General features: G+C 36.9%; 2 protein-coding genes across 2 annotated transcripts in view; both read left to right on the top strand.

Annotated features, from left to right (window-relative positions):
- LOC136030933 (uncharacterized) overlaps positions 1 to 24,285 on the top strand; it is a 243,472-nt gene that overhangs the window by 21,255 nt on the left and 197,932 nt on the right. The window lies entirely within an intron of this gene.
- LOC136031573 (uncharacterized) lies at positions 19,672 to 20,975 on the top strand. The gene has a single exon (XM_065711243.1). It carries the CDS (start codon positions 19,691 to 19,693, stop codon positions 20,672 to 20,674), a length of 984 nt encoding a protein of 327 aa, XP_065567315.1. The 5' UTR covers positions 19,672 to 19,690; the 3' UTR covers positions 20,675 to 20,975.

Genomic DNA, 24,285 nt, shown 5'->3' with positions numbered 1-24,285 from the left:
CTCTGTTAACAAGTCCCCCTCTTGAATTGGTTGCCAGGGAGTGAGCCAGCCACATATTGCCCCAGTGGTGTGAAGTATGCATAGTATTGGCTAAAAAAACGTGGCATTTTATTAAAATCTCTCAATAAAAACTAATGCAAAAATGTGTCTCATTATCTTGCAGGTGCGTCTAATAGAGCAGTAGAGATGATGCATTTTCATTTAAATCTCCGAGAAATACCTACCAATATAGCTTAAATTTACCTCTAATATCGACCCCCGTCCCTCCCCTTCCTATAATTGGTTGCTAGGACCCCTGTATGTTTTGAGGTTACGTTTGTTTTTTGCTTATATTTTATTCTACAACGGTTGTTTTCACGATTTTGGTTTTCTATTTGTAGAGTTTTAACTGTGTTTTCTGTGATATCATGATTTAATAACGTTTTTTTTCAGAGAAGTTGTATGTACAATAAAAACCTTCATTTTTAGATTTCTTGTTCCAGGTCGAATTTTCAATGCAATGTAAATACAATTTAAGCATCTTGTAGCCTATATATATATATATATATATATATATATATATATATATATATATATAAATAAGTTGTCTGTCTGTGTGTCTGTCTGTCAGGTGACGTTATGTTTCTGTGTCGACTGACGTCATGAAGTTAGTTGTCGTCATTTTCGCTATGACGGTGACGTCATTAAAGATATTTAAGACATATATGTTCACGTAGAAATCTATTAATGTTTAAGTTTAAAATGACTGATGAACTTACAATGGCAAAAGCCGATGAAGATGCTCAAAGAGTCTATGCCAAAAAACTTGCTGCTGATAGAGAAAGTCAGAAAAGAAAGCGTGCCGAGGAATCAAAAGAACAGCAAGGAAACAGGCTTGAGGCTAAAGAACGCCGAGAGTCAAAACATATCAAAACTGAAAATTGATAGCGATGATGATTAGGCTTGGGATTTTGACTTGGATAAGGTCATCAATGCCTACCAGATTTTAGTTAAAAAAACAAAGGTTCGGCGATGTGTATTTCATAGTGAAGCTGAAAAATAAAGAAGAAAAAGAAAACTGAAAAAAGAAAAAATGTAAAAAACTAAAAAATACTAAAAAGAAAAAACACTCAAAGAGAAATTACAGACCGGGACACAAATGACGACCGGGACAGAGGGAATATAAATAACGACCGGGACACTCAAAGAGAAATTACAGACTGGGATACCGGGGCACAAATGACGACCGGGACACAGGTATTTAAGAATATCGTTCAAAGATAAATTTTTAATTGTAAGAAGACCGTTGAAAGAGAAATTTCTAATTGCAAAATGACTGAAGAACCTACAATGGCAACGGTACCACCATCGAAGTAGATAACCAGTGGGTTGTTCCATATTCCCCATTATTATCAAAAACATTTAATGCACACATAAACGTTGAATACTGTAACTCCGTAAAGGCAATCAAATACATATGTAAATACGTCAACAAAGGCAGTGACATGGCAGTTTTTGGCTTGCAGCCCGAAATCAAAGATTTCGACGAAATCGTACAATATGAGGCTGGAAGATACATAAGCAGTAATGAAGCTGTTTGGCGAATTCTTTCATTTCCGATACATGAACGTAGTCCAGCTGTTGTTCACATAGCGGTACATTTACAGAATGGTCAACGTGTTTATTTCTCGGAAACCAACGTGCAACAAAGAGCCCTGAATCCACCGGATACAAAATTAACAGTTTTGCAAAAAAAACTGCTGTATCCTGAAGTGCCTTCGTATTACACGTGGAATACTAAAAATAAAGTATTTGAACGTCGAAAACAGGGTAAGTCAGTCGACGGCCAACCTACCATCTTCAAAGATACCACGATAGGAAGACTCTACACCGTTCACCCCAATCAACATGAATGCTTCTTTCTACGCCTGCTTTTGGTGAATGTACCAGGTCCGACATCCTTTGAGTATCTGAGCACTGTAAACGGTACTATAAATGACACTTACCGTAGTGCATGCCAAGCTCTGAATTTATTGGAGAATGACCAACACTGGGATAACTGCATCAATGACGCGTGCGAAACGTCAACCCCAAGTCAAATTCGTGCATTGTTTGGCATCATTTTAACAACTTGCTCTCCATCAGCTCCTACAGAGCTATGGGAAAAATATAAGTCAAAAATGTCCGAAGATATACTCCATCGAAAACAGTTAGAGACGTCAGATATGACTTTTGATTTTACATCAGAAATTTATAACTACACTTTAGTTATTATAGAAGATTTGTGCGTACGTATGGCAAACAAACCTCTTCAGGATTTGGGAATGCCTTCACCTAACCGTATCGCTGCTGTTTCGACATGTGTAGAATTGGATCGTGAACAAAGTTACAGTACGAGTGATCTATTGTCGTATGTACAAAATAACATTTCCAAGTTAACGTCGGAACAAAAAGACATTTATGATACGATAGACTCAATTTCAGGACGTATACAACTACCTGCTGATTTCTGTAATTTAGTGACGTCCAAAAATGAATTGATTGAAAAAGTATTTCCGAATATTCTAAAAAATTATAAAAATAATAAATGGCTAAGTGAAAGAGCGATTCTCGCACCCAAAAATATAGACGTCCACGAAATCAACAATATTGTTTTGACCAAGATTCGAGACCAGGCAGTCCTTTACAAGTCAGTCGACACAGTTTTGGAACCAAATGAAGCGGTTAATTATCCATCTGAATTTTTAAATTCCATAGATCTTTCAGGGTTTCCACCACACGTGCTACAACTAAAAATAGGCGTACCAATAATACTTTTAAGAAATATCAACCCACCAAAGCTTTGCAATGGCACGCGACTTGCCGTAAAAAAAAAAACAATGGAAAACCTAATAGAGGCCACAATCTTGACAGGGCCTTTTGAGGGTGAGGCTGTTCTTATTCCTCGCATTCCCATGATTCCAACGGATCTGCCTTTTCAATTTAAAAGATTGCAATTCCCAATTCGATTAGCATTTACCATCACCATTAACAAAGCTCAAGGTCAATCATTAGAAAAATGTGGTATAGATCTTAATACTGATTGTTTTTCCCATGGACAATTGTACGTTGCATGTTCGAGGGTCGGTAAACCTGACAATCTATTTATATGCAGCGACAATTGGACAGCGAAGAATGTTGTATATTCGCAAGTTTTACGCAGTTAATTTGTATTGTATCTATCTATCTATCTATCTATATAAAAACGAGTTGTGTGTATGCATATTTGATTGTTTGTAAAAAGAGCGTTTGCATATGACGTCATTATTAGTACATACGGCTTTGTATATGCACAGACAATGGGAAAGCCAAGAATGTTGTATATTCGCAATTTTTACGTAGTTTGAAACACATATAAAAATCTATCTCTATTCACGGGTGGGACACAGGGACACAACTACAATGGCGCGTAACTAATATGGCGCGTAACGACTTATGCGTGCGGGGGGGGCTTGGGGGGCGCGAAGCGCCCCACCAACTAGGTGTTGGGGTGGCGCGAAGCGCCACCCCAACAGCTAGTATATATATATATATATGTATATATATATATATATATATATATATATATATATATATATATACATGTATATATATATATATATATATATATATATATATATATATATATATATATATATATATATATATATATATATATATATATATATACATATATATATATATATATATATATATATATATATATATATATATATATATATATATATATATATATATATATATATATTCTAGTTCAAGATTACCTGTAATATAAGTGCTAAATTAAGTGTAGTGAAGAGGAAAAGAAAGCCTTTTTATCATAAATGAAGGTGTACTATATTCTTGCCATAATTATACTCTCGCTTTAATTTCATCTCTGATAGCACATTCAAGTTCCAATAGAGTAAAATACCATTGCTAAAAATACGGTATGAACAAGCCCTAATATTATCTGATAACACCGTCTATAGCATTTCTGAATAAGCAGTTGCTCATCAAATTTAAGCAACTTCTTGGAATCGATTTTCTTCCTGCATGTCAATTATTGCAGCTATAACGGAACATGCGAACCATTTAATCGTTCTAGAAGGCGGACAGGGATTTCTCCGACAGTGCAATAATTCATCATGTAGAAAGTGTTCCTCGAATAATAATATTCAAATAGCTTTCAGAGTCCACCTGCCTAGCCGTCCGTGCCATTTAGGGGGAATCCCTTTCGAATCCTAGGGTAGACAAAAAATATTTTGATTATAAGAATTTCCTGAAAAAAAACGCATCGAAAGAAAATGAAATCTATAAAAAGCACTTTGAAAGAAAAATGGAATCCCGAAGAAAAAAATCTCTTTAAGTATTATGTATCGCCCATGTGTGTACCGTCATTACACAGCACCACCTTTCGTATGTGCACCTTCACTACTCAACATCTACATGTGTGCCGTCATTACCTTATTCCCATCAAATCTAGCAAGCCACGTAAGATTTCGTCACCCCCAATAAGTCTATCAAGTCTGGCAAGATTGCGTCATATCCCACGTTTGCACCTTCATTACGTAGCATCCACATGTGTGCCACCCTCAGTTACAACCGGTGATTCTCCGCTTGACTAGTTGACTCTAACAAGTCCTAATACGTAATAAGTACCTGCATCTCTTAGAAAACATTCCCTATTACGTAACATTCACCTGCATCTTTTGATAGACACCCCCTATCATGTAACAATCAAAGAAATCCTGATTTGGCGGGGGCCTTTTAAAAAACTATCCTATATTTGTTTTCCTATGTCTGCCTTTAAAAAACTTCCTATGGCACCTAACGTATATGCGTACTATATTGTTACAGGTGCACTTTAGTATTGCGTAAGACCCAGGTTCGTGTAATAGCGTCTAGAGGGACTAGCCACTTCAGATGTGCGTTCTCGGGGTCATTATACTGTCACTACTTTTATTGTATTATTTACAAGATTTTATTAAGGGCGCGGTATGGAAGTGAAGGTGATAAGAGCATGCCAGATAAGCTGCTGTGTGAGGCATGCACCTCCCACCTACACTATTGTAATTTGGAGGTCAAGATTATAGTTTAAGTTTACATGAGAAAAGCAAAAGTAATATTCATGTTCGAGTGACATGCAGACATACCCTACAGGCTTCTCCAAAGTAATCCCCCTTCTGTTGGAAATGTTTTGAAAAATGCTAAAATTTCCTACTCTCAAGGACAACACTTCTAACAATTGAATATCACAACCGAGAGTATTTCATCGAGAGTATATGGTAATAGTTCAAATACAATTACCATAAGACATTTTGGGTGGTAAATTTAGATGCTTTAGTCTGGACTTGCTAAAAGTGTTGAAACTCCTAAGGTGAGGAAATCTGAATTCACCCTTTGTTTTTCACAGTTACGGTTTATGATTTCACCTAAAAAAGAACAAAACTAATGCCAATAGTCAAGGAAAATTAAAATATGCGTTTATAGATAGACTTTCCGACGAAAAAAAATTCCGAGTTAATATCTATTCAGAAATGGTAGCCATTGCCAAATTCTAACCTTACAATAACCTACTCTCAGAAGAGATAAATCTTCTAGTTGGCTGTTTAAAAAAAGCTGCCGAATGATGCCTCTCAAAAATGGTGCCAGACCCCCCCCCCCCCAAAAAAAAAAAATCAGAATTAGAATCATCAAAGTAGAGACCAGAAATGAAAAAAAATCACTTTGGCATGGTAGCTTAGCTTTGGTGCGCCACGGTAGCACAAATGTTCCTAAGGGGAAAAAAGGGATTCATTTGGTGAATGATTATTCTTTTGATCCGTTTTATGTGAACACAGATTGATAGCGTCCAAAACAAGTGTAGAGTATCAAACAGTTCGTGGTAACGAACTGTAGTAAGGAGCAACCCGGCTCAATAGTAACCGAAACTCTAAAAAACGGAATCTTGATACCAATAAAAACATCAAAAGAATCGCATTTGAATGTTGACTTTAAATATATGTTTCATCAAGTTTAGTTTTACCCATCAGAAGTTACGAGCCTAAGAATATTTGCCTTATTATAGAATATAAGTGGAAACGCCCCCTTAAAAGTCATAAAATCTTAACGAAAATCACACCATCAGATTCAGCGTACCAGAGAATCCTGTTTTAGAAGTTTCAAGATCCTATCTACAAAAATGTTGAATTATTTTTAGCCAGTAGAATCCTTCACGGAAATTGAAGAATCATGCGTTTTTATTTGTTTTTTTTTGTGTTTTTTCCCAGGGGTGATCGTATCGACCCAGTTGTCCTAGAATGTCGCAAGAGGGCTCTTTATAACGGAAATTAAAAGTTCTAGTGCTCTTTTTAAGTGACCGAAAAAACTGGAGGGCCCCCTCCCATGCACATTTTTCCCCACATTCACCGGATCAAAATTTTGAGATAGCCATTCTATTCAACTAAGTCGAAAACCTAATAACTATGTCTTTGGGGACAAAATAATCCCCCACAGTTCCAGGCCCTAAGTTATAAATTTTGACCATTGTTTACACATAATACTGGTTATTATGAAGTGTACAAACGTTTTTCAGGGGAACTTGTCCGTGTTGGGGTTGGGGTGGATCTGGGGGAGTTGGTTACGCGGGAGGATCATTTCATGGAGGAATTGATCATGATAGAAGAGAATTTCCATGAAGGGGGCGCAGGATTTTCTAGCATTATTAAAAAAAACAATGAGAAAATAAATACATTTTTTCACCTGAAAGTAATGAGTAGCATTAAGACTTAGAACAAACATAAGAAATATTACGTATATAAGGGGGTTTGTCTTCTCCACAATACTTTGCTCTTTACGCTAAAGTATTTTTAGCAATTTCAACTATTTATTCTGCGGCATTTGTGATGCAGGGGTCATTCTTAAAGATTTGGGATAAAGTTCAAGCTTTAATGTAAAGAGCGAGGTACTGACGAGGGGACAAACCCCCTCGTATTCGCAATAAAAATACACAAATATAGAAGTTCATTATGTAAGTTAATTCGTAAGGTAAATATGTTTATTACTAACAAAAACGTTCGTACAAAAAATTACAAAATCTAGCTTTATTTTTAAGCAACCAAAAATTGGAGGGCAACTAGACCTCCTCTCCCACCGCTTTTTTATCAAAATCGTCAAATCAAAACTAGGAGAAAGCCATTTAGCAAAAAAATTAATATGCAAAATTCGTTTTAATTATTCATTTGTGGTGAGCCGAAATCAAAACATGCATTAATTCTAAAACGTTCAGAAATTAAATAAAAAAAAAACAAGTTTTTTTTACTGCAAGTAAGGAGCGACATTAAAATTTAAGACGAACAGAAACTATTCCGTATATGAAAGGGGTTCTCCTCTCCCCAACGCCTCGCTCTTTACGCTAAAGTTTTTTATTGTTTTAAAAAGTAGAGTTGTGACAATGAGTCAAACTTTAGCATAAAGAGCGAGACGTTGAGGAGGAGACAGCCCCTTTAATATACGGAATAATTTCTGTTCGTCTTAAATTTTAATGTCGATCCTTACTTGCAGTTAAAAAACCTATTTTTTATTTAATTTCTGAACATTTTCGAATTAATGCGTGTTTTGATTTTGGCTCACCGTACATGAATAATTGAACCAAAATTTGCATATTAATTTTTTTTTTGCTAGATGGCTTCCTCATAGTTTTGATCGGACGAATTTTATAAGAAAAAGGACAGGGGAGCCCTTACTTGCAGTTAAAAACTTATTTTTTAACTTATTTTTCTGCATTAATCTTTTTTTTAATTTTTCAAAATTGGGGGATACACCCCCTAAAAGTCATAGAATCTTAACAAAAATCAGACTCAGCGAATTAGAATATCCTACTGTAGTAGTTTTAAGATCTTTTCTACAAAAATGCGGATTTTTTTATTCTTTGCCTTGAATACAAAATTCGTTAGGGTATGAAGCGTGTTTATTTGTTTGTCTTTTTTTGTTTTTTTTTTCAGGGGTGATTGTATCGGCCCATTGGTTCTAGAATATCGCAAGAGGACTAATTCTAACGGATATCAAAAGTTCTAGTGCCCTTTTTAAGGGACCAAATAATTAGAGGGCACCTAGTCCCCCTTCAACCTAACATACAACTTCAACCGAACATAAAATATTACGTATATAAGGGGGCTTGTCTCCTCCTCAATACGTTGCTCTTTACGCTAAAGTATTTCTAGTAATTTCAACTATCTATTCTACGGCCTTTGTGATTCAGAGGCCATTCTTAAAGATTTGGGACAAAATTCAAGCTATAGTGTAAGGAGTGAGGTATTGACGAAAACTAAAAAAAAAAAAAAAATTAAAACAGGACGTCAAAAAATTTAAAAAGAAAAAAAAAACTAAAAAAAAGAAAAAACTGTAATAAAAGATTAAAAAGAAGAACACCAGAGCAACACAAAACCAGGCTTGCGGCCCAAAGAGAAAGGAATGTCCAATTTACGTCATCAATTCGATCCAAAAATGACATAGCGTTGCCGGGACCCAGAACACAAGGGACAATGAAATTCCATATATAGAAGCCTGTCGCATGCCATGCTGGGGCCCATGGGGCCTGGTGGCAAAGCCGCCGGGACCCAGCACTGTCTGTGGTTAGAACATAAGGTACAATGAGAATCCATATATAGAAGCCTGCCGCGTGCCATGCTGGGGCCTGTCGGCGAAGCCACTGGGACCCATCTAGTGCGTAATAAAAATACACAAATATAGAAGTTCGTCACCTAAGTTAATTCGTAAGGTGCGTATGTTTATTACTAACAAAGACGTTCGTAAAAAAATAAAAATTCTAGTTGCATTTTTAAGTAACCAGAAATTGGAGGGCAACTAGGCCTCCTCTCCCGCCCTCTTTCTTATAAAAATCGTCCGATTAAAACTATGAGAAAGAAATTTAGCAAAAAAAACAAATTAATATGCAAATTTCGGTTCAATTATTCATGTACGGTGAGCCAAAATCAAAACATACATTAATCCAAAAATGTTCAGAAATTAAATAAAAAATAAGTTTTTTAACTGCAAGTAAGGAGCGAAATTGAAACTTAAAACGAACAGAAATTATTCTGTATATGAAAGGGGTTGTCCCCTCCTCAACGCCTCGCTCTTCACGCTAAAGTTTTTTTGTATTGTTTAAAATGTAGAGTTGTGGTAAAGTTCAAACTTTAGCGTAAAGAGGAGGTGTTGAGGAAGGGACAACCCTTTTCATAAAAGTAATAATTTCTGTTCGTTTTAAGTTTTAATGTCGCTCCTAGTCCTTACTTGCAGTTAAAACAACTTTTTTTTTATTTAGTTGAATACAAACTCAAAGGATTTGAGTGAGAGTTTAAGGTATTCTGGAATATTTTTATTTTGACCAAAGAAATAGTTTTTCCAAACTGATTAAAAATCTTATGTCATAATTTAACAAAGGCCTGAAACTCAAAGAATTTTCGGGCCCCATTTGCGCTGTAATTCGTTCTAAAATCTTAATTCTGTGAAGCAGAGTTTGTCAGAAATTATAGAAAATACTAAGAAAACAGGATTCTTTGATTCGAATATATAGCATTGAATCAGGGAGGCCCAGTCTTGGTTCAAAGAATTGGGTTGTATCCATGAAAAGCTTATAAAAATTGCTCTTATAAGTCCATCAAGGTCGTTGCCCCGTGGAAACTGAAGGATCAGAGTTAGGTAATTCAAACGTTATCCTTCGAGCCATAACTTAGGCTCTAGATCTGCAATTCTTAACACGGGGCAATTTTCTTAAAACATTGGGTTCAAAAAAATTATTCCGAGGGAAGGGAAATTTAAAAAGGAGATTAATTGCGTAAAAATCATAAGTAACTATAAGCAAATCCCCAAGGCTTCGTGGGAATGGTAGGGGCTACGCGTTTTCTTTACATAAAAAAAAGAAAATTACATGGAAGAATTGAGAACTATGGAAAATCCTAATTCATCATTTTCACAAGTCTGTATGCGTGCTTTTGCGTCACAGTTACTCTTTCGTGATTTTTGTGGTGGGAGTGGGGTATTTTGATTGAGTTTAAAGAAGCAAAACAAATGTTAAAATTACATAAGATCAAGTAAACTGTGGAGAGGGTTGTACAAACCTTGAGATTTGAAGAGGGAAAGCCAGAAGATTTGACTCCCTGTCTGCGTGCGTTATGCCCATATATAGGGCCACTCAAGACGGGAAGGAATACAGGAGGAGCCTTTAGGCCTGTTCCTCCCTGAGACCCGAAATATTTATATAGATTTTCTTTTTACTTTTTTGTAATTTTTCAAATAAATCGCCTACTCTCATGTCTTTTTTGGGGGGGGGGATTACCTAAATATATTCCTGCAGAAATGAATGCTAAAATAGATATGACCTTGGTTTAATCTTAAATTAGCTGGCTTGTCCACCTTTTGCTCTTCAATCATCCCCTAGTTGGGTGCATTCAGTTTTGGAAATGGGAAATTTATTGTGTTAAATTTATCGTGTAAAAAAAGAAACGATCATATGACCTAATATAGACTTGCTATATTGCATGTTCTTTGAACGGATTATTAAGGTTCTCTCTCCACCCTACAATCAGTAAACCAAAGGTGGAGCCGGACAACTGATAGTGCAGCCTATGCCTCTATCTCTTCTTGACCATACAGTTAGTCTTGAGAAATTATATTTGTAGTGACGTCATATTATTTTCATGATGCTTAAGGAGAACTTAAGGAAACCCGAAGGTGGTACCGTACAATTAATAGTGCAGCTTATGTCTCTATCTCCTCTTGACCATACAGTTAGTCTTAAGAAATTACACTTGTAGTAACGTCATATTATTTTCATGACCCTTAAGGAGAACTTAAGGAAAACAGAAGGTGGTGCCGCACAACTGATAGTGCAGCTTATGCCTCTATCTCTTCTTGACCATACAGTTAGTCTTGGGAAATTACACTTGTAGTGACGTCATATTATTTTCATGATACTTAAGGAGAACTTCAGGAAAACCGAATGTGGCGCCGTACAACTGATACTGCAGCTTATATCTCTATCTCTTCTGGACCATTAACTTCTTTTCTGAAGTATATTTTTTTTATCGGTGTACAGTTAGTCTTGAGAAATTACACTTGTAGTGACGTCATATCATTTTCATGATCCTTAAAGAGAACTGAAAATCGCTAATGCTAAAATAGTTGCAAACTTAATTGAAATACTCAATTTTTTCATCGTTTCGTTACGAGGCTTATCTTTTTAATTGAAGACTTTTGTTTATGATTTCCTTTCTGGTCTGCTGGACTTATTTTCGTTACTGTGAATTTTTCGTTTGTCATCTAGACGCAGGGGCGGATCCAGGGGTGGAAATCAGACACGTGTCCCCCTTGAAGGTCAAAAGATGCATTGATGAAGTTAAAGGGTAGAAAATACTGATGGGGGATCCCTGTTCCACTGGTATCCACTTTCCCCCGACCTTACATTCTGTATCTGTTCCTGCCTCAGAGATACCTTAATAGGGAAATTATTGCCAAATTTAAAGCTACCGAGATCTGTCCCATAATTTTTACAATAGTTTTTTTTTTTTTACATTGGAGTCATATCAAGGTAATCGAATAACCGCTACCTTTCCTAATATTATTTTCTTTTTTCATATTTTGTTTGTTTGTTTTGGCACAATTTTCGCAATTTAGTTTCATCGTTTTTTCGTTTCTTGTTTTCTGTTAATCCGGCTAGAGTTTTGAACTGGGAGGGAAAAAACATTAATAGCATTATTATAATAAACTTTTACGATTTGATTCGTAACCAAGAAAGACCAGGGTTAATAGTAACCGATACTCTAAAAAACGGAATTTCATACCAATAGCTGCATCAAAAGAATTGTTTTTTATGCTGATTTTATATGTATTAGTTAAATCAAGCTTTGTCCTAACCATCAAAAGTTAGGAGCCAGAGAAAATTTGCCTTATTTTAGAAAATTGGGGGATACTCGCCCTAAAGGTCATAGAATCATAACAAAATCAGACTCAGCGAATTAGAACACCCTACTGTAGAAGTTTCAAAATCTTTTCTACTAAACTGCGGAATTTTTTATTCCATGCCAGAATACAAAATTCGTTGGGGTGTGGAGCGTGTTTATTTGTTTTTTTGTTTTTTTTTCCCGGGGGTGATCTTATCGGCCCAGTGGCTCTAAAATATTGCGAGAGGGCTAATTCTAACGGAAATTAAAAGTTCTAGTGCCCTTTTTAAGGGACCAAAAAATTAGAGGGCACCTAGTCCCCCTCCCACGCACATTTTTCTCCAAAGTAACTAGATCAAAATTTTGAGATAGCCTTTCTGTTCAGCTTAGTCGGAAACCTATGAATTAGGTCTTTGGGGACGACTTAATCCCCACATTACCCAGGAGGGGGGCTGCAAGTTACAAACTTTGACCATTGTTTACATACAGTAATTTTTTATTATGAAGTGTACAGAGGGACTTTTTCACGTTGGGGTTGGTGTGGGTTGGGGGGAGGGGGTTACGTGGGAGGATCTTTCTATGGAGAAATTTATCACGAAAAAATTAATTTATTTTTCAATGGAGGAATAAAAATGTTCTAGTGCCCTTTTTAAGGGACCAAAAAATTAGAGGGCACCTAGTCCCCCTCCCACACACATTTTTTCTCCAAAGTAACTAGATCAAAATTTTGAGATAGCCTTTCTAGTCAGCTTAGTCGGAAACCTATTAATTAGATCTTTGGGGACGACTTAATCCCCACATTCCCCAGGGGGGGGGCTGCAAGTTACAAACTTTGACCATTGTTTACATATAATAATGGCTATTATGAAGTGTACAGAGGGACTTTTTCGCGTTGGGGTGGGTGTGGGCTGGGGAGAGGGGTTTACGTGGGAGGATCTTTCTTTGGAGGAATTTATCATGAGGGAAGAGAATTTCCATGAAGGGGGCGCAGGATTTTCTAGCATTATACAAAACAAAAACAATGAGAAAATAATATTTTTTTTTCAACTGGAAGTAATGAGTAGCATTAAAACTTCAACTGAACATAAAATATTACGTATATAGGGGGCTCATCTCCTCCGCAATACCTTGCTCTTTACGCTAAAGTATTTTTAGTAATTTCAACTATCTATTCTACGGTCTTTGTGATTTAGGGGCCTTTCTTAAAGATTTGGGACAAAATTGAAGCTTTAGCGTAAAGAGCTAGGTATTGACGAGGGGGCGAACACCTGCATATCTATATATATAAAAACTAGCTGTTGAAGTCTTTACGTGCCATATTAGTTACGCGCCATTGTAGTTGTGTCTCTCTGTCCCAATTGTGAATATAGATATATATATATATATATATATATATATATATATATATATATATATATATATATATATATATATATATATATATCTATCTATATATATAAAAATAAGTTGTCTGTCTGTCTGTGGATCTGTGGATCTGTGGATCAGGTGACGTCATGTTTCGGCTGACGTCATGAAATTAGTTGCCGTCATTTTTGCTTGAAGGTGACGTCATTCAAGTTATATAAGACATATGTTCGCGTAGAAATATATTAATGTTTAAGTTTACAATGACTGATGAAGATGCTCAAAGAGTCTATGCCAAAAAACTTGCTGCTGATAGAGAAAGTCAGAAAAGAAAGCGTGCCGAGGAACTACCAGAGCAACGCGAAAGCAGACTTGCTGCTAAAAGAGAAAGTGAAAAAAGAAGGCGTGCCGAGGAATCAAAAGACCAGCAGGGAAACAGGCTTGAGGCTGATAGAGAAAGAAAGAACAGAAAGCATGCCGAGGAACTACCAGAGCAACGCAGAAGCAGACTTGCTGCTAAAAGAGAAAGTGAAAAAAGAAGGCGTGCCGAGGAATCAAAAGACCAGCAGGGAAACAGGCTTGAGGCTGATAGAGAAAGAAAGAACAGAAAGCATGCCGAGGAACTACCAGAGCAACGCAGAAGCAGACTTGCTGCTAAAAGAGAATGTGAAAAAAGAAGGCGTGCCGAGGAATTACAAGAACAGCAAGAAATCAGGCTTGCTGCTGAAAGAGAAAGTAAGAAAAGAAAGCGTGCCGAGGAATCACAAGAACAGCAAGAAATCAGGCTTGCTGCTGATAGAGAAAGTAAGAAAAGAAAGCGTGCCGAGGAATTACAAGAACAGCAAGAAATCAGGCTTGCTGCTGATAGAGAAAGTAAGAAAAGAAAGCGTGCCGAGGAATCAGAGCAATCTGAAAGTTATCGCCTGGCATTCAGGTACAACCCAGTCGATGATTATAGCTTGAGTAGATGTGTTCAAATCGGGACAATGTCTAAAATTTGTCCCTATTGCAAGGCCTTGAAATTCAATGGTGAAACAATGGGAATGTGTTGCGCCTCAGGAAAAGTTAAACTTCCTCTATTGGCTGCACCACCAGAGCCATTGAAGACTTTCCTTACTGGAACTACGTCAGAATCTAAGCGTTTTTTGTCAAAAATCAGACAATACAACTCATGTTTCCAAATGACGTCGTTTGGAGCCCAAATCGAAAATCCAGATCAATTTATGTCTACTTTCAAAGTAAAAGGGCAAATTTATCATAAAGCAGGGTCCCTTCTACCATTCTCAGGCGAGAATCATAAATTTTTACAATTGTACTTCATCAGTGATAGAAATTCTGAATTGAATGCACGTTGCGAAATTTCTCCCAACGTTGAAAGGACAATCGTTTCCCAATTGCAACATCTTTTCCACGAAAATAATAATTTAGTGCGTCTGTTCAAAACAGCCATCGATTTGATGCCTACTGATACTCATAAAATTGTTATTTCCGCTGACAAAACGCCTCCTGGCCAACATGTGCGTAGATACAATGCTCCGACTATCGACGAAGTGGCAATCGTTAGGGTCGGTGATCAGTTTTTACCTCGAGATATTATTCTACATAAGCGAAACGCTCAGTTGTTAAGAATTGCTGAAACTCATCGATGCTATGATGCCCTACAATATCCTATCATTTTTTGGGATGGAGCCGACGGCTATCACTTTAATATTAAATTGATGAATCCAGCCACTAACAAAGAAATGAATAAGAAATGCAGTGCAATGCATTATTATTCCTATAGACTAATGATTCGGCAGGATGAAGAAAATTATATTTTAAAATGCCGTGAATTGTTTCACCAATTTGTCGTGGATATGTATGCTAAAATTGAATCAGAACGTTTGCTATATATCCGCCTGAATCAGACCAAGCTCCGCTCTGAACAATGCATTCATTTGCGAGATGCAGTTATAAATGACGGTAATACCACAAACGTTGGAAGATTAACAATTTTACCTTCGTCATATGCTGGCAGTCCCCGTCATATGCATGAATATGCTCAAGATGCTATTGCGTATGTTCGTCTCTATGGTCGTCCAGATTTATTTATTACATTTACATGTAATCAATCTTGGGACGAGATACTGCAGCTTTTACTTCAAGGACAATCGGCGGTTCATAGGCATGACATTACGGCACGTGTCTTCCGGCAAAAGTTGAAATCACTGATAAACTACCTTGTAAAACATGAAGTGTTTGGGTCAGTGCGATGCTGGATGTACTCAGTGGAATGGCAAAAACGAGGTTTGCCACACGCACATATACTAATCTGGCTACATAAAAAAATTACTTCAAACGAAATTGATGATGTGATTTCCGCTGAAATACCTGATAAAAATGTCGATAAGGGGTTACATGATATTATTGTAAAAAATATGATACATGGACCTTGCGGTGCACTGAACGAAAATTCACCATGCATGGCCAAAGGAAGGTGCACAAAGCAATATCCTCGACTTTTAGTGCCCAAAACAATTACTGGCAATGATGGTTACCCACAATATAGAAGAAGATCTACTGAAGATGGCGGTAAAACAGCAATAATAAACAAGCGTAACGGTACCACCATCGAAGTAGATAACCAGTGGGTTGTTCCATATTCCCCATTATTATCAAAAACATTTAATGCACACATAAACGTTGAATACTGTAACTCCGTAAAGGCAATCAAATTCATATGTAAATACGTCAACAAAGGCAGTGACATGGCAGTTTTTGGCTTGCAGTCCGAAATCAAAGATTTCGATGAAATCGTAGAATATCAGGCTGGAAGATACATAAGCAGTAATGAAGCTGTTTGGCGAATTCTTTCATTTCCGATACATGAACGTAGTCCAGCTGTTGTTCACTTAGCGGTACATTTACAGAATGGTCAACGTGTTTATTTCACGGAAACCAACGTGCAACAAAGAGTCCTGAATCCACCGGATACAACATTAACAGCTTTTTTTCGCTTTGCAAAAATGATTCTTTTGCAAAAAAACTGCTGTATACTGAAGTGCCTTCGTATTACACGTGGAATACTAAAAATAAAGTATTTGAACGTCGAAAACAGGGTAAGTCAGTCGACGGCCAACCTACCATCTCCAAAGATACCACGATAGGAAGACTCTACACCGTTCACCCCAATCAACATGAATGCTTCTTTCTACGCCTGCTTTTGGTGAATGTACCCGGTCCGACATCCTTTGAGTATTTGAGGACTGTAAATGGTACTATACATGACACTTACCGTAGTGCATGCCAAGCTCTGAATTTATTGGAGAATGACCAACACTGGGATAACTGCATCAATGACGCGTGCGAAACGTCAACCCCAAGTCAAATTCGTGCATTGTTTGGCATCATTTTAACAACTTGCTCTCCATTAGCTCCTACAGAGTTATGGGAAAAATATAAGTCAAAAATGTCCGAAGATATACTTCATCGAAAACAGTTAGAGACGTCAGACATGACTTTTGATTTTACATCAGAAATTTATAACTACACTTTAGTTGTTATAGAAGATTTGTGCATAAGTATGGCAAACAAACCTCTTCAGGATTTGGGAATGCCTTCACCTAACCGTATCGCTGCTGTTTCGACATGTGTAGAATTGGATCGTGAACAAAGTTACAGTACGAGTGATCTATTGTCGTATGTACAAAATAACATTTCCAAGTTAACGTCGGAACAAAAAGACATTTATGATACGATAATGCATTGTGTCGATAACAACGTTGGAGAAATTTTCTTTTTGGATGCGCCAGGAGGTACTGGTAAAACGTTTGTGATAAAACTGATTCTGGCATCAATTCGATCTAGAAATGATATAGCGTTGGCAATTGCGTCGTCCGGAATAGCCGCAACATTGCTGCCTGGTGGAAGAACTGCTCATTCCGCTTTGAAATTGCCTCTGAACTTGCATTCTACAGAAACTCCCACGTGCAATATTTCCAAATCATCTGGGATGGGTAAAGTATTGCAGCAATGCAAACTTATTATTTGGGATGAGTGCACAATGGCACACAAAAAATCGCTCGAGGCTCTGGATCAATGCTTGAAAGATTTGCGAGGGAAGTCGAAACCCTTTGGCAGCACCTTAATATTGCTTGCGTGAGATTTCAGGCAAACATGACCTATAATACCTAGATCAACTCCTGCAGACGAAATGAATGCTTGCCTGAAAAATTCTAATTTATGGGCACACGTAAAAACATTAAAATTAACTACAAATATGCGTGTCCGATTGCAAAACGATGACTCTGGTCAAACATTTTCAGATCAATTGCTGGCAATGGGAAACGGAAAGCTCCCAGTAGACTCAATTTCAGGACGTATACAACTACCTGCTGATTTCTGTAATTTAGTGACGTCCAAAAATGAATTGATTGAAAAAGTATTTCCAAATATTCTAAAAAATTATAAAAATAATAAATGGCTAAGTGAAAGAGCGATTCTCGCACCCAAAAATATAGACGTCCACGAAATCAACAATATTGTTTTGACCAAGATTCAAGACCAGGCAGTCCTTTACAAGTCAGTCGACACAGTTTTGGAACCAAATGAAGCGGTTAATTATCCATCTGAATTTTTAAATTCCATAGATCTTTCAGGGTTTCCACCACATGTGCTACAACTAAAAATAGGCGTACCAATAATACTTTTAAGAAATATAAACCCACCAAAGCTTTGCAATGGCACTCGACTTGCCGTAAAAAAAACAATGGAAAACCTAATAGAGGCCACAATCCTGACAGGGCCTTTTGAGGGTGAGGCTGTTCTTATTCCTCGCATTCCCATGATTCCAACAGATCTGCCTTTTCAATTTAAAAGATTGCAATTCCCAATTCGATTAGCATTTGCAATCACCATTAACAAAGCTCAAGGTCAATCATTAGAAAAATGTGGTATTGATCTTAATACTGATTGTTTTTCCCATGGACAATTGTACGTTGCATGTTCGAGGGTCGGTAAACCTGACAATCTATTTATATGCAGCGAGAATTGGACAGCGAAGAATGTTGTATATTCGCAAGTTTTACGCAGTTAATTTGTATTTCGGAACCAAATGAAGCGGTTAATTATCCATCTGAATTTTTAAATTCCATAGATCCTTCAGGGTGTCCACCACACCTGCTACAACTAAAAATAGGCGTACCAATAATACTTTTAAGAAATATCAACCCACCAAAGCTTTGCAATGGCACGCGACTTGCCGTAAAAAAAAAAACAATGGAAAACCTAATAGATGCCACAATCTTGACAGGGCCTTATGAGGGTGAGGCTGTTCTTATTCCTCGCATTCCCATGATTCCAACGGATCTGCTTTTTCAATTTAAAAGATTGCAATTCCCAATTCGATTAGCATTTGCAACCACCATCAACAAAGCTCAAGGGCAATCACTAGAAAAATGCGGTATAGATCTTAATACAGATTGCTTTACCAATGTACAATTGTATGTTGCATCTTTGAGGGTCGGTAAACCTGACAATCTATTTATACGCACAGACAATGGGACAGCGAAGACTGTTGTATATTCACAAGTTTTACGTAGTTAATTTGTATTGTATCTATCTATCTATCTATCTTTATAAAAACGAGTTGTGTGTATGCATGTTTGTTTGTTTGTAAAAAGAGCGTTTGCATATGACGTCATTATTAGTACATACGGCTTTGTATATGGACAGACAATGGGAAAGCCAAGAATGTTGTATATTCGCAATTTTTACGTAGTTTGAAACACATATATAAATCTATCTATATTCACAGGTGGGACACAGGGACACAACTACAATGGCGCGTAACTAATATGGCGCGTAACGACTTACGCGCGCGGGGGGGCTTGGGGGGGCGCGAAGCGCCTCACCAACTAGGTGTTGGGGTGGTGCGAAGCGCCACCCCAACAGCTAGTATATATATATATATATATATATATATATATATATATATATATATATATATATATATATATATATATATATATATATATATGTACATATGTTTTTAACTACGTAAAACTTGCGAATATACCACATTCTTCGCTGTCCATTGTCTGTGCTTATACGAAGCCTTATATAAAAATGTAGTGTCCGTCCGTCTGTCCGTACAGTATCTTTACCGTTACACCGTTACACGTCATTACCGTTACACGAGCTAAAAAAATTGAGGCTCTTCTTAAATTTTATTAAATTGCTTAAAATGTAAAAAACTGGTGATTGCACAAATATTTCAGTATATTTTGACAATGGATTAAAGCAATTCGAAAACCTTAAAACAGAAAACCTTAAATTTGAACTTTAGTAGAAATTGTTGAATTAGAACGCTTGCTGCTTTTCTAGACATCCAGCCGCTCACGAGCCCAGAGTACAATTTCAAAACAATGAGCTTTACGTCAACTCTTACTGCAATTTTGGATAATTTGAAGTTGGAAAATACCCAGGTTATTATGATCCAATGCAAAAATGGAAACATTACGGCCCAGAAGATCCTTTTAACAGCAACGAGTGATGTATTTAGTAAAATGTTTGATCACGACATGCTCGAAAAGCGAACAAACATCGTCGTGGCCGATGACGTCGATGTCAATGCTATGAAAGCTATTATTGGTTGCTATGAAGAAGGCAGAATCCCTGATATGAGTGTAATTACCCTGGAGACCTTTAGTTATCTTGTTGATAAATACAATTTTCTTGGAATCAAGGAAACGATGGCGGAACGCTTGCTTGATAAATTTGCTAAAGAAAACGACTTGAAAGTACTTGAGCTCATTTTTACAACCTATGATTGCAATCCCCAAAAGAAAATAGCTATGAATGAGATTGCTATATTTATTGTGAAAGGGAGGAAAGGTCCTGATTTTATTGTAGATTTTGATATCAACGATTTTCTTCAGTTTTCTAAAATTGTGTGTGCGTCTTTGATAAAAAGGAAGTTCGAAAGGTGGGATTCATTTTTGAACTGTTTTTACGGGTGGGTCTCTAAAAATTCTGAGGACAGGTCTGGCACTGCAGTAGAAATTCTGGGGATGATTGACATACGTAAATTTTCTACTTCAGAGGTTTTAAAGATGCTTGAGTCACTGTCTTTAAGCAAGAGGTTTCAAGGTTTTAAACTAATGTTTGAAAAAACCTTAGACTATGTCATTAAAATCGCCAAGACTGGGATTATAGTCACTTGCCAATACGGACAACCAACGTGTTCAGTTTGTGGTTTCGGCTCTACTCCTCCTTACCACAGTGCGATTGGTTGTAACGGTATTCATCGTTGTCCATACTGGCAAAATAGGATTCAAACCCACAGTGGCCACTGTGGTAAAAGTTTTTGCAATGATGCTTATATCTATACTTCTTTAAATTACGATTGACTTATCAAGGTCATCGTTTGTCTGCATTTTGTTGCAAAGTTCATTCAGTGACAAGTTCATTCTGTTTATGTTGATTAGCAGTTACATGAATAAAAATCCTTTTTCTACGTTACAGCTTGGGAAATATGAGATTTGCCGGAATGTTTTCAGTTCCTTAAATTACTGTCTCCTCCCTTTCTCTGTTATTAAATTTTGGCACGCTTACATCAAGCAGATTTCAATAAGATTAATCTTCTATATCTATAGTTGGACTCTGATGGGTACAAATAACCGGTTGTTCGTCACCCCCCCTTTAAAATGGCTGACCTGTTCTGCCCATTTTACTTAATTAAAGATTAAGGAATACTTTCCACGGGGAGGGAAGTTTCCGGGGGTTGAACTTCTGAGGGGAAATTTTTCACTTGGGAATTTGTTAGAATTTTTATACGAAATTCTTTTTATATGTCTTGCTTTCTCTTTGCCGACACAATTTTACCTGTGAAATTACCTGTGAAGTAAAAGAGTCATAGCATTTTAAGTTCAAGACCAGCAGAAATAAAGTCCAATAGCAATTAAACCTCAAAGCACTCAGAAATTACTATGAAAAAATAAATAAAGCAAAAACGAACTGGAGTTAAAATAAATTGTGTTAGGTCTTAATGTTCCTTTTCAGTTTTAATTGAAATTTTTTGTTCATTTAATGGGTAGAGGAAGAAGGAAAATACTTTTCGGGTTAATGTTAGATGTCGATGATAGGGTAAGGTATTTGCGTTTGTTTTTTGCACATTTGAGCTAAGCTTTTAACTCTGCACTTTATTAGTAGTGACAGTGTAAAGACTCGGGGAACACAAACAGGGGGTAAACCCAAAGATACTAGTCACTAGAGACATTATTAGATTCACTTGAGTCTAATGAGATACTATGGCGCACCTGTACCGGCATAGTACACCTGTGCGTTATGTGGCATAGGAAGCTTTTTAAAGGCAGCCATAGGAATCTTTCTAAAGGCAGCTATAGGAAGCTTTGTAAAGGCAGCTATAGGAAGGTTTTAGAAACACATAGGAAGGTTTTCTAAGGATTCCCCGCCAAATCAGAATTTCTTTGGTTGTTACATAATAGGGGGTGTTTACTAAGAGATAGAGGTGCATTTTAGGTAATAGGGAATGTTTTCTAAGAGATGCCGGTGCTTATTATGCAATGGAACTTGATAGAGTCCGCTAGTCAAGTGGGGGATCCCCGGTTGTAGCTGAGAAGGACACATACATGGGTGTTGCGTAGTGACGGTGCTAAAGTGAGGTGTGACGCAATCTTGTATGAATTGATAGATTTATTGGGCACCCCCCTAGCCCCCCCCCCCCCGCGCGTAAGTCGTTACGTGCCATATTAGTTACGCAACATTGTAGTTGTGTCCCTGTGTCCCACTTGTGAATATAGATAGATATATGTATGTTTTTAACTACGTAAAACTTGCGAATATACAACATTCATCGCTGTCCCATTGTCTGTGCATATAAATGGATTGACAGGTTTACCGACTCTTGAACTTGCAATATACAATTGTCCATGGGAAAACAATCCGTATTCAGATGTATACCTCATTATTCTAATGATAGCCTTGAGCTTTGTTGATGGTGATTGCTAATCTAACATTCCCCGTGTCCCCGTCGTCATTTATATATCCCCCTGTGCCCTCCCGCGTCCCCGTTGTAGTTTTGTCCCTGTGTCCCGGTCGTCATTTATATTCCCTGTGTCCCGGTTGTCATTTGTGTCCGGGTGTTTTTTTCTTATTAGTTTTTTACCTTTTTGTTTTTTTCCTTTTTTAAAGTTTTTTTTCTTTTTAGGTTTTTTCTTTTTTTAGCTTTATTCGCGCTATATTAGTTACGCGCCATTGTATTTGTGTCCCCGTGTCCCACCTGTGAATATAGATAGAGATATAAATGTTTGTAAAACTTGCGAATATACAACATTCTTCGCTGTCCCATTGTCAGTGCATATAAATAGATTGTCAGGTTTACCGACTCTTGAACATACAACATATAACTGTCCATGGGAAAAACGATCCGTATTCAGATCTATACCTCATTATTATAATGATGATTGTGATTGAGCTTTGATATTGATGCTTTGTTGATGGTGATTGCTAATCAAACATTCCCTGTGTCCGGTCGTCATTTATATATCCCCCTTGTGCCCCCGGCGTCCCAGTTGTAGTTGTGTCCCTGTGTCTCGGTCGTCATTTATATTCCCTGTGTCCCGGTCGTTATTTGTGTCCCGGTATCCCAGTCTGTAATTTCTCTTTGAGTGTCCCGGTCGTCATTTGTGTCCCGGTGTCCCGGTCTGTAATTTCGTCAGTCGACAAACATGACGTCAGTTGACAAACAACTTCATGACGGCATAATGCTCAATCCTTATAATAATAATAATAATAATAATAATAATAATAATAATAATAATAATAATATTTTCGAAAATTTGATGGCAGGCCGTTAAGCCTCTACAAAGACGTATAATACCGTCAGTTGACAAACAACTTCATGACGGCATAATGCCCAATCCTTATAATAATAATAATAATAATAATAATAATAATAATAATAATAATAATAATATTTTCGAAAATTTGATGGCAGGCCGTTAAGCCTCTACAAAGACGTATAATACCGTCAGTTGACAAACATGACATCAGTCAACACACAAACATGACGTCAGTCAACGGACAAACACACAACTTATTTTTATATATATAGATAACGTAATCTGACGTGACTTGCTAGATTTATTGAGGATGGCGTAATGATGGTGCACGCGTAAGGTTTACCTAATGGTGGTGAAATCACAGGGTGTTACGTGATTGAGGCACATGTAGGGTTTTACTTAATTAAGGTACACACTTGGGTCTTTATTTTTGTCAGGTTTTCATTTTCTTTCAAGGAGTTTTTTCTTTCTCTGCGTTTTTATTAGATTTCATTTTCTTTCAATGCATTTTTTTTTCAGGGAACCTATATAATCTAAGTTTTTTGTCTGCATTACCATTCGAAAGGGAATGGAGCTTGGAGGAATACCTTCTGCATAATAACCTACAGCACGCACGGAAAAATCCCTGCCCGCCTTCTAGAACAATTAAATTGCTTGCATGTTCCGATATAGCTGCAATAATTGACATACATGGGAAAAATCGTTTGCTAAAAATTTAGCACTAATATTAGAGGCAATCTTGAACGAGTATAGCTATGTACATAGGTCAAAAGATGCTGAAATTGCTTTACTGAAATATATTGAAGATGCGTCCTGGAACAAGAAATCTAAATAATGAAGGTATTTTACTGTTCATACCACTTTTATTAATAAAAAATGTTATAAAATCAAGAAATGACGGGAAAAGCAGTTAAAACTCAACAATGGAAAAACAAAATATGGAAAACCGTATGTAAGGTAAAATATAAGCGCGTGAATTAAAGAAAGGTGGGAGTTCTAAAAACCAATTCAAGGGAGGGTGGGGTGGAGGGTTGATATTAGAGGTAAATTTAAGCTGTGTTAAGAGGTATTTCTGAGAGGTATTAATGAAAATGTGTCGTTTCTATTGCTCCATTAGACGCAACAGCAAGATAAAAAAACACATTTTTGCATTCAGT

The sequence above is a fragment of the Artemia franciscana genome, chromosome 9 (assembly GCF_032884065.1).
Source record: "Artemia franciscana chromosome 9, ASM3288406v1, whole genome shotgun sequence".
Taxonomy (NCBI): Eukaryota; Metazoa; Arthropoda; class Branchiopoda; order Anostraca; family Artemiidae; genus Artemia; species Artemia franciscana.
The sequence above is the reverse complement of the archived record's forward strand: the minus strand, read 5'-3'. Positions and strand labels throughout refer to the sequence as shown.